The sequence below is a fragment of the Corylus avellana genome, chromosome 3 (genome assembly GCF_965113065.1).
Source record: "Corylus avellana chromosome 3, dhCorAvel1.hap1.2, whole genome shotgun sequence".
Taxonomy (NCBI): Eukaryota; Viridiplantae; Streptophyta; class Magnoliopsida; order Fagales; family Betulaceae; genus Corylus; species Corylus avellana.
Window position 1 is genome coordinate 32,345,208 of NC_142492.1, and position 11,424 is coordinate 32,356,631.

Below are 11,424 nucleotides of genomic sequence, written 5' to 3' on the forward strand. Positions count from 1 at the left end.
CAAACGGTCATATGCTGGGATTTATGACCAAACGGTCAAAACACTTTAAGAAGAATAAAACTCGTTAATGACCCAAAGGTAGAAACGTAAAACTTATTAATAAAATGTCAAAATACTTGACAATTAATCCCAACCGTCAAAACCATAAAGCTGATTTTTCTTTCATTAAAACTCATGATCAAACGGTAAAAAGTTTAAGAAATTGCAAACTGTCAACTAGAAATTTAATCTTAAAGTTAAAGAAAATAATGAGTTGAAAACAGGTGTTTGAAAGACACAATTACAACAACTATCGCGTCAACCCAATAGTATAAAAGTGACATACGAGATGAGAATGTATTATTACCCATCAACCTTTTTTTTTTTTTTTAAATAAAAGTTGATCCCAAGAGTTTATGGCACTGTCACATGAGTCCAGTAATATAAGAAGAATGAAACACGAGATGAGAATATAGCATTATTCTTAAACTATATCTATCATCATAATCCTTACATATTTACTTTCTAATATGATTAATATAATATAAGATGTGATTCTTTCGTGTGAAGATCAAGTAGTTAATAAACATCCATTTCAGATTAAAAAAAGAAAAAAAAAAAAAGAAAAGGGTATTAATAAACATCCAAGAAAAACTTTATCCCCAATGATATTCATATCATATCAACTACAACCACTTGTTAACAGCAACCCCCTCCTCCCTTCTTTCTGGGTCCTCTCCCACATATGCCCGAAGTTGACCTTTATACCCAAAATGTAAGAAAACGAAAACAACACGGAAAAACAGAAACACGAATGACAAGTGAGTCGGTCAGACACACTTAGATTGGCTGATTCTCCCACCCATTAAACATCTTCGCTTTGACGAAATACCTCTCTTTCACACGCTTCTTCTTCTTCTTCTTCCACGGATTTATTGTCAGACCCTATAACTCTTTGTGGGTTTTGGGTATTCTTTGAATATCTGCATCCGGTTCTCTTTCGCGGGCTCGGATTGGATTTGATCTGGGATTTTGAAGAGAACTAAAAGTTCTGGGTTTTCCATTTTCTTTCTTGCGTGTGTGCTTGGATTGGAAACGAGAAATGCCACAGGACTTGTCGTCCGAACAAGACCCGGACGATTCCGACTCCGAGTTTGTTGAGGTTGATCCCACCGGTCGATACGGTCGGGTCAGTTCAATGAAAAAATTTAAACTTTTTTGACGTTGAATTACGAATTTCTGTTTATAGTTTAATATATTATTCAGTTTGTCCAAATCTGTTAGCTGTTCAATGTCTGTTTGGAAAATTAGCCAATGCTTCTTTTCTGTTTGATTAAAAGCTTAAGCTTGGGTTGATATATATTGCTATGCTTATTAATGGGTTTTGTTTTTGATTTAATTTGACGCTGGTTTTGCAGTATAAAGAGGTTCTTGGAAAAGGTGCTTTCAAGAAAGTGTATCCTTTTATTCTATTTGCTATGTTAACTCTGAATCTATACTGTGAAAGAAAAAAGGAAAGTGCAGCTAGTTGCACTATGGTTAATATGATTTTGGTACCGGAGTTGCTATATTTGGGTGTCCTTGATCGAAATGTGGGAATTTCAGATATCGAGGATTTGATGAATTGGAAGGAATTGAAGTAGCTTGGAATCAGGTTAAGGTGTCAGATCTATTACGAAACTCCGAAGGTTTGGAGCGTCTATATTCGGAAGTTCATTTACTCAAGACTTTGAAGCACAAGAACATAATCAAGTTTTACAATTCGTGGGTCGACACCAAAACTGAGAGTATTAACTTCATTACCGAGATTTTCACTTCTGGAACATTACGGCAGTGAGTTTCTCTACTCTGCTGGGTTGTTAATATCCCTTTTTTCATTTTTTTTTATGATTTGTTTTTGTTAAGCATTTTGCCCCCGAATGTTGTGTAGATACCGGAAGAAACATAAACATGTTGATTTGAGAGCATTGAAGAAATGGTCTAGGCAGATTCTAGAGGGCCTTCTGTACCTTCACAGTCATGACCCGCCAGTTATTCATCGAGATTTGAAGTGTGATAACATATTTGTCAATGGGAATCAAGGCGAGGTGAAAATTGGTGACTTAGGCCTGGCTGCCATTCTTCGCCAGGCTCATTCAGCTCATAGTGTCATTGGTGAGGATTGTAATATTATCATTATTATTTTCCTTTTGAGATTAGACTTTGTGTGGAAACTTTGTTATGGGGGCAAAAAACATATTTCTTTTTGTGACTTTAGGTACTCCAGAGTTCATGGCACCAGAGCTTTATGAAGAGGAGTACAATGAGCTTGTAGACATTTACGCCTTTGGTATGTGTTTGCTAGAGTTGGTGACATTTGAGTATCCATATGCCGAATGTGCCAATGCTGCTCAAATATACAAGAAAGTGACATCAGTAAGGCCTTAGCGTCTCTGGTTCATTTCAATTCTTATTGCAGTTGTAATTTTTTTCAAAAAGTTATTTAGTTTCTTGCATGAGAAATGCTAGGCTTATAAAATATTTTACAAAAAAAAAACTCTTACAAAGTGATGTGGCACAACATGATCTCTTACATTGTTTGACTTGTTCATGCTTTTGTAGCCCTTGAAAACATTAGGCATTTTGAAAATGCTTAATATGTTATGATCACGGGATCCCTTGGACTCTGTAGTGCTCTAGAAAGTCCAAATTTTGCAAGATATATATGTCAGTACAAGTTCTCATTTTGATGCAAGATAACGACTTTCCCATGTTTACAGTGTTCTCATGCTAATTAGTTAAGAGGGATTGACTGTTAAAATTCTCCTTCCTTTTAGTCAGTGTATGACACATTTGACATTGAATGGTTCATTCCATGAGAGAATTGTCTGGTTGAAAGAGAAAAAGATATAGTAAGGGTCATCTGATTAAATCTTCTCAGCACTTCATTTTGACATTTTTTTGGGGGGGGCCTGGAATGTTTGTCAAAATTTGTAATACAAAGAACTGTAAAAGATCTTACGATTAAAAAAACCATGAAGTTTTGGGAATTCCTTAAAATCCAAATCCTAGATCCGTCATATTCCAGTGCTAGAAACATCATTCACTTTAGATTTTGTATCTAGATCGTCATATCTTCTTTTTCTTTGTAGGGAATAAAACCGGCATCATTGGCAAAAGTTACAAACCCTGCAGTTAGAGCATTTATAGAAAAATGTACTGCAGACGTCTCTGAACGCTTGCCTGCCAAGGAACTTTTAATGGATCCTTTTCTCCAATCAGATCAGGATCATGGAAGTAGAGGTCGTTCTCTTCTTCCCAAAACCCATCATTCAGGTAAGTTTCTGTATATTCAACAGAGACCAAAGGCTTTTATGTTTTTGTTCTCACATTTTGACTTGTCAAACACAGAAGGCAATTCTGATCAGATTGATGTTGTTAAAAGTGCTAAGGAACCGTCTGAGACAAGCAGAGATTTCACAGTTCAAGGTCAAAGGAAAGATGTTAACACGATATTTCTGCAACTCCGAATAGCAGACTCCTCAGGTTGACTATTCTTCTCTTTGCATTTCTTAGTTTTTGTAATGTTTAAAGAAAGAAAAAGAGATTTTCATTAGCATTCATAGGCGTTAAATTGTAAAATTTCACCTTTGCCCAGGTCATTATCGCAATATCCACTTTCCATTTGATATTGAGGCAGACACTGCTATTGCTGTTGCTAGTGAAATGGTAGAGGAGTTGGACCTTACAGATCAAGATGTTTCAGCAATTGCTGAAATGATTGACCTAGAAATTCATTCACACATTCCAGATTGGACACCAAGAGAACTCCCTGGAGTTAGTTCTGGTGGAGAGGTTGCAAGTCCTGATAGCTGTGCCTCTGAAGCCAAGGGTGATGCTTCTCCCCTTACGAATGAGCCTTCCCCTTCTGGTAGTTTTTCATTGGAAAGATTGCCTTCGGGTCGTATGTTTTGGTCTGACTCACCCAAGGCACTTGGTGCAACCTCTCCTGTAAAATCTGGCCTTTCAGTTGCCGCTGGAGCTAGCCTGACTGCAGACAATGAAAACTCTCCTGATCTCCATGAAGACACAGATAATCCTGATGTTGATGATATACTTGAACAACCTGAGAATGAGTGGGTTTCTGGTGATGATAATAGTGAAGAGAAGAAGGAAGCTAGTTTGCCTGTTGATCTGCAATTTGGTGATAAAAATAGTGCAGCTACATATCAACATTCTAGCATTGGAGGTTCTCCTTTGGAAGATAACTATTTTGGATCGGAAGCTGTCAAGATAATTGCCGAGAAACTTGAGAATCTGTTAATGAAGCAGCAACAGGAGCTAAATGAGTTAAAAAGGAAGCATGAATTGGCCATATCAGATCTTTTAAAGGGAGTTCATCCAGAGATCCATGAAAAGGTTTTAAATGCATGCAAGCAGAAAATTTCGGACCATTAAATGCACTGTTAGACACACGGCTAAACCTAGCATTTTACAGCTGTGGCCCAATACAAATTGGAACTGGTGTTGTCTCACTTCTCCAACTTGCCATTTGGTCAGTAATATATATTATTACTAATTTTCCCTGAAAGAAAAACAGATTTACTCATCTAGGAATGGCTGAAGTTAGTCTGGGAAGGTCCATGATCTTTCATGTGTTGATGACATATTCTTGTAAAGCTCAAAGATCTTTCACGTGTTGTTAGAGTTGGGAAGCACGAGTGCGTGGACGCAAATCATGCTGCTGGATGCATCTTAATTTAGATTTCACCCGATTTTAATGGGAATGCCAAATAAAATATGAGCGTTGATGTTGTATGGGGAGAGAATGCAGCTAAGTTACAAGCTTGAGAGTCATGCTTGTTAAAGAAGTTTACTTTCTAGAGTGAACCATGAGCACAATCTTCATTTCACATACATCAAGTGATGCTGCTGAGGTGAGACAGGTTAGATAAGTCATGTATCTGTATATTATAAGTCTGCATATGCTTAAAGATAACTACACATCATCCCACAAATAGGTTGATAGGGGAGATCAATATTTTATGGATTGTACACTTGTACATACGATTCGTTTACCTTGTTTTACTCACAATACTCTGGCTGCTTCAGAAATTGTGCCTGTTTAGGTAGTTAGATCATTTAAAAGTTTTGAGTTTCTTGTTCATGATTCACTGGGGTGTCAAAGTAATGTTGTGGGAATGCTTGCCCCCTGTTTTGTTTGTTATTTGTCACTGTATCTGGCTTATGATAAAGATTGTGCCTGCTTGCAATATCCCACTAATATTGTGGAATGGATGTAATGTGGTTTTCAAGATTGAGATGAATTTTTCCATCTTCTGGGTGTGAAAATAGCATAAAGCATTGTAGCAAAATATTTTTGTTTCTCTTTTCTTTAACCTGGATGACCAGAAGAAAGATAATTTTCGGTTTCTTCAAAAAACAAATGATGTTTTCTAAGGGCCTTAGCCAGTGGATTTGGACACCCCACCAGGATCACAAAGCTCTTTGAGTAGATGAATCAAAGACGTGGAACAGAGCCCGACTTCGTGGGCGATTGTGGGACGCAAATCACCACTTCTATTCACCTCCTACGAGCCACAAACCAATGGGATGCTTGATGCTTCAGCCACCAAGGCATATGAGCCCCAAATGGCTATCGAGTCTTGACTGTGACACTGTCGAGAAAAAAAGAAAATTGTGATTACTTTGGTCGGTAGAGCAAGATTATCACTCTTTTCCTCCACACTTTTAGAAAGTGTTGTGAAAGAGAGTTGCCATTTGCCAAGGAGCAGGATCATCATTTTGAAAATGAGAAATCTTATGGGCACGGGAAGAGATGGATATTAAGATGATGTTGAGCTTATTTATTAGTACTCATAACATTTTTCTTTTTTAATTATTTTGATTATTTTTAATGAATAAGCTTCACATCATCTTGATACCCATCTCTTGGTAAAAGATTTGGTACTTCTACATTTTTCTTTTAACATATGTATATTGAGAGCGTTTGATACTACAACTTCATACATAAAGAATGCGATTTTAAATAAAATTGTAAAAAATGTATCGTTTGTGAATGCATTTTCTTAAAAAATTGTAATTTAAAAATGTAGAAAAAATTGCATTGTCAAATTGCAAACAAATTGGTGCATTTTTTTTAAAAAAAAATATACTATTTTCTTAAAAAAAATTGTAATTTAAAAATGTAGAAAAAATTGCGTTGTCAAATTGGTGCATTTTTTTAAAAAAAATATATACTATTTTAAAGGATAAACTGCGGTTTTACGGAAAGCTTAACTGCATTTTTAAAAATCACATGTTTTTAAATTGTTATTTAGGAAGAGATGGATGCTAAGATGATGTTGAGTTTATTTATTGGTATTCGTAACATTTTTCTTTATTAATTATTTTGATTATTTTCAATGATTAATAAATAAGTTTCACATCATCTTGATACCCATTTATTGGTAAAAGATTTGGTACTCCTAGCATTTTTCTTTGAACATATGTATATAGAGTGCGTTAGATACTGCGACTTCATACATAAAAAAATGCGATTTTAAATAAAATTGTAAGTTTGTGAATGCGTTTTTTTTTAATTAAAAAAAAAAAAGAATTGTAATTTAAAAATGTAGAAAAATTTGTGTTTTCAAATTGCAAACAAATTGGTGCTTTTTTTAAAAAAATTTTAAATATACTATTTTAGAGGATAAACTGCTGTTTTACAGAAAGCTTAACTGCGTTTTTAAAAATGACATGTTTTTAAATTGTTATTTTGAAATCGCATGTTTTAAAATCGCATATGAAAACGGACACAACAAATTTCATGAAAATATGTTAAATCAATTGACCTCATAAACGCCATTTCCCATTTATCCTTTTAAAAGCTAATCCCTAGAGATAGGGGTGTCAACTCAGTCTGGTTTCCCGGTTTTTGGCCAAAACCGGAACCGGAACCGGGGTACCCCGGTTCTCGGTTTTGGGAAACCGAAACCGGAACCGGGACCCCGGTTAACCGGAGTCCTGGTTACAGGCCGGTTCCGGTTTTACCCGGTCCGGAAACTGGTTTTAGAAGAAAATTAATTTTTGGGCTTATTTTAAGTATTTGACCTAAAATAAGCCCATTTTTTTTCATTAGCTAGCTCATTTAAAAAAAAAAAAAAAAAATCTATTAATCTTTTTGTCTAAATTAAAGAGGCTTTGTTGTGATTGTTTTAAATAATTAAAAAATAAACTTAAAAAAACCCAAAAATCTTAAAAAAATCAATATTTTTGCCTATATGGGCCTTAGAAATAAAAAATCAATTTTTTAAAATACTCTAAAAATCATTTAAAATTAGGTACATAAAGAAAACATTAAAACAATAAAAAGTAAAAATGGAGAAGTGAAATGAAGAAGAGGACTAGAGGAGAAAATGGAGAAGAGGAGGGGCTTGCGGTGTGATGTAAGAAAAGAAGAGGAATGGGACTTAGGGGAGAAGTGAGACGGGAGACCTAAACCTAAGCGTAAAAAAATTAATATATATATATATATATATATATATATATATATATAAAATATAAACCCGGTTCTGATATTCCCGGTAAAAAACCGGGTACTGAAACCGGAGTACCCGGTTTTTGAATTTTTCAAACCGAAACCGAAACTGGGTCCCCGGTTTCCGGTTTCTCGGTTCCAGTTTCGATTTCCCGGTAATTTTTGACACCCCTACCTAGAAAAGATTTACATCACCACACAAGATACAAGTTAATTTCATAAAAGATATCTTTGATCATTTCATTATGATAATTTCCACTAATCTCACACTTAAATACTTGAGCTCAACTTCCTTCTTGAAGTAAAGAAAACCATGTATACACGTGGCGCCAGGTAACATGTATTGCACAGAAATTCCATATCCCCACCCCTAGTCCCTCCAAAACAGAGCAAGAAATGGATAAACCCCACCCCCTTCTTCCCAAAGAGATGATATGAGGCCCTCTTTTGTCTTCCAATAGATAACACTCCTCCGCTCCCTTCTTCACTCTTCTCCCCCAAAATCCCAAACCCACCATTCTCCCAAGGCACCAACCAATGGCAATCTCCTCGGCGGCAACAGGCTCAGCCTCCTCAAAGCTCACCTACCCATATGCCTCTCCGCCCTCCCCCGCCCCCTCCTTCACTTTCTACCCAAAACCCATTTCCAAAACCACCACAAAATCCCACCTTTCCTCCGCTTTCCTCCTCAGCCCCTCCACCATCCTCCAACCCACAACGCGCCACCAAACCCAGCGCCGAGGCGGCGTGTTCACCGTGAGAGCCGCGCGCGGCAAGTTCGAGCGCAAGAAGCCTCATGTCAACATCGGCACCATCGGCCACGTCGACCACGGCAAGACCACCCTCACCGCCGCGCTCACCATGGCCTTGGCCGCAATGGGTAACAGCGCGCCCAAGAAGTACGACGAGATCGACGCCGCGCCGGAGGAACGCGCCCGTGGGATTACCATCAACACTGCGACGGTCGAGTACGAGACCGAGAACCGCCACTACGCACATGTGGACTGCCCCGGACACGCCGACTACGTGAAGAACATGATCACCGGAGCCGCCCAGATGGACGGCGCGATCCTCGTCGTCTCCGGCGCCGACGGGCCGATGCCGCAGACCAAGGAGCACATACTGTTGGCCAAGCAAGTGGGTGTGCCCAACATGGTCGTGTTCCTGAACAAACAGGACCAGGTCGACGACGAGGAGCTCTTGCAGCTCGTGGAATTGGAGGTGCGTGAGTTGCTTTCCTCGTATGAGTTCCCAGGTGACGATGTGCCTATTATTTCTGGTTCCGCTTTGTTAGCTTTAGAGGCTTTGATGGCTAATCCTACCCTTAAACGTGGTGACAACGAATGGGTAGATAAGATTTATGAGCTTATGGATTCTGTGGATAGTTACATACCAATCCCACAAAGACAAACTGATCTCCCATTTTTGCTTGCTATTGAGGATGTGTTTTCGATCACCGGTCGTGGTACCGTGGCCACTGGCCGTGTTGAAAGGGGTACCGTTAAGGTTGGAGAAACAGTGGACATTGTGGGTTTGAAGGATACTAGGAGTACCACTGTGACTGGGGTGGAGATGTTTCAGAAGATTCTTGATGATGCTTTGGCTGGGGACAATGTGGGGTTGTTGCTTAGAGGTATTCAGAAGGCTGATATACAGAGAGGGATGGTTTTGGCAAAGCCAGGCTCGATTACCCCTCATACGAAGTTCTCTGCGATTGTTTATGTGTTGAAGAAGGAGGAGGGTGGAAGACATTCTCCTTTTTTCGCAGGGTACAGGCCACAGTTCTACATGAGGACTACAGATGTGACGGGCAGGGTGGCTTCGATTATGAATGATAAGGATGAGGAGTCTAAGATGGTCATGCCCGGTGACCGTGTGAAGATGATTGTGGAACTCATTATGCCTGTGGCGTGTGAGCAAGGAATGAGGTTTGCCATCAGAGAAGGAGGGAAGACTGTTGGAGCTGGTGTTATTCAGTCCATCATTGAGTGATACTAATGAGCTTTGGCATCCTTGGTAGGAAATGCTTTTCACTTTTTTGAGTGGTGGCAAAATGACATCTGTTCACATATTTATGCAGTTACTTTTGCCATTTTGCGCAACTTTGATTATCCAATGTTATATATCTTGTAGGTTTGTACTTGTTTTACTTTGCGCTGATGTCTAGCCTAGTTGGATAATATTTTTTTGATGAATCAATGTTACTTTCATTTTCTCTTGTTCTGGATTTTTGTGAGCTACTCGAGGTACAGTCTAGAACTGTTGCTTGCATAGAAATATGGGATGTTTATTCAGAAAACTGACATGTATTTCTTCCCTTAAGCAAGCTGATACTGTTTTAAAGTTGGTATTTTCTATGCTCATGAAACAAAAAGTAACAGTCTAAATACTCCCCATATATTGGAATCCTCCAGTATTGTTTCTTTCATCTGCATTTGTATCAATATACCTGAGGCAAGCAGATACAATACATAAGATAATTTTCAGAATCGGCTTTTAATTGCCAGATGCTTAGTGCCACCCTTCTCTTAGTTTAGGTTGATCTTCAACCTTTATCAAGGGGAGGCAAAATGGCTTGTTGGTTTTGGTTGATATTGATGAGGATGATATATCTTGAATTTTTTGATTGAGCCCTTTAGCAAAAGTTGCTTCTCATTGGGGTGTAGCAATTTTTCATCATTATTATTTTCCTTAAACATGGTTTTGGAAGCTGCATTTTGGTATTATAGCAGTGTCTTAGGATTTCCTTTCGCAGCGCTTCTTCTTCTTTGACTACAAGTAGAAGTGAATTGACAAACACATTTCTTAGAAGAGATACCCCTTTGAGGCAGGCAAGCTGATAAGCCACACCTGAGATGGTTCTGTATAGTCATTCTCTATATATACATGCAAAGTGCCATTGTTGCATGTAAGCTCTGGTTTGTTGTTTGTCTTCAATCTATAAGATCATCTGCTTGGAACATGTGTTGCATTTGCTCTTGAAGTGCTACTTCTAGCGAGCATACTGCCCCTTTGTCATGCCAACTATATGAAAGTGTCATCTATCTTTCCTCCAGTGAGTAGGGTTGGTCTTGAAACAAGTATGTTTTACCCTTAGGCCGTAATGAAGTAATAATGCTTGCCCAAAAAAGAAAACAATGCTGCCAATCGATCATAATGCTCATGATTATGCGTGCAGGCTAGTCCAGTATTTGAAACTACTGACTTGTTTGTAATTTTGCTATGAGAATTTGTTGCAGGTTTAAGGAAGAGAATGGGGACGTTAGTTTATCATACCAAATGAGAGGAACATGAAATGAAAACACACGATTTCTGTCTCCGTAATGGCGGCTTTCAAAGGCAAATATTTTTCTCGAATATATGCTTGGTTTATCACTTGGTTTGCATAGATCTGAAAATTGTTGTGGGTGTTTTTTGGGTCAGTAATTGATGCAGGTACATTGTGTGCGTATAGTAATCACTAATAAACTATTCTTAATTAAAGCCCCTTTTTAACGCCGATTTAATCTAGATCTGTATCTTTCCCAGTTGATCTCGAGGGGCAAATAGCTCAGAACTGTGATAGACTGACGTGTCTATTTCTTATTGGAAGGGTTCAAAGAATCTGAATTGTGTTAGGTCTTCATAGAAATTATTCTCTTCAAGGAACAAATATCTAATTTAAATTATTATTATGAAAAAGAAGACGGTGGATCACATAATTGCCAAACTCGAGCCCAATTGCTTCAAAACTAATTTTTCATGGCAAACTTCCTCATTGGTTGAAGGTTCTTACACCTAATTGATGAAATGATTTAAGTATTTTAACTGTTAATATAAGTATAAAAATTTAATCATTTCATCAATTATGGATGAACAATGTTTGAAGCTAAACATTCCATATAACAAACAAAAACCCCATTATTTTGTGAAATTTGTGGCTGGCA

At 37.9% G+C, this 11,424-nt stretch overlaps 2 protein-coding genes across 3 annotated transcripts; both read left to right on the top strand.

Moving 5' to 3' along the window:
* Positions 1-696: 696 nt before the first annotated feature.
* Positions 697-5,279, top strand: WNK3 (WNK family serine/threonine-protein kinase 3). Of its 2 annotated transcripts, XM_059585377.2 has the most exons (8): positions 697-1,168; positions 1,398-1,435; positions 1,585-1,812; positions 1,910-2,133; positions 2,237-2,394; positions 3,111-3,294; positions 3,373-3,504; positions 3,617-5,279. In XM_059585377.2, exons 1-8 carry the CDS (start codon positions 1,082-1,084, stop codon positions 4,414-4,416), a joined length of 1,851 nt encoding a protein of 616 aa, XP_059441360.2. In that variant the 5' UTR covers positions 697-1,081; the 3' UTR covers positions 4,417-5,279. The 2 variants fall into 2 exon arrangements, with proteins under 2 accessions (XP_059441360.2, XP_059441358.2); XM_059585375.2 differs by having other exon boundaries at positions 3,111-3,504.
* Positions 5,280-7,915: 2,636 nt separating this feature from the next.
* On the top strand, positions 7,916-9,725 carry RABE1B (RAB GTPase homolog E1B). Its single transcript, XM_059587710.2, has one exon. It carries the CDS (start codon positions 8,036-8,038, stop codon positions 9,488-9,490), a length of 1,455 nt encoding a protein of 484 aa, XP_059443693.1. The 5' UTR covers positions 7,916-8,035; the 3' UTR covers positions 9,491-9,725.
* Positions 9,726-11,424: the final 1,699 nt, after the last annotated feature.

Excerpts from the sequence above, each read along its gene's own strand:
- RABE1B (XM_059587710.2), top strand. The coding sequence starts at position 8,036 with ATGGCAATCTCCTCGGCGGCAACAGGCTCAGCCTCCTCAAAGCTCACC.
- WNK3 (XM_059585375.2), top strand. The coding sequence starts at position 1,082 with ATGCCACAGGACTTGTCGTCCGAACAAGACCCGGACGATTCCGACTCC. Across the intron at positions 1,813-1,909 it reads ACTTCTGGAACATTACGGCA|ATACCGGAAGAAACATAAAC; the intron begins GTGAGTTTCTCT and ends AATGTTGTGTAG. Across the intron at positions 3,505-3,616 it reads CCGAATAGCAGACTCCTCAG|GTCATTATCGCAATATCCAC; the intron begins GTTGACTATTCT and ends ACCTTTGCCCAG.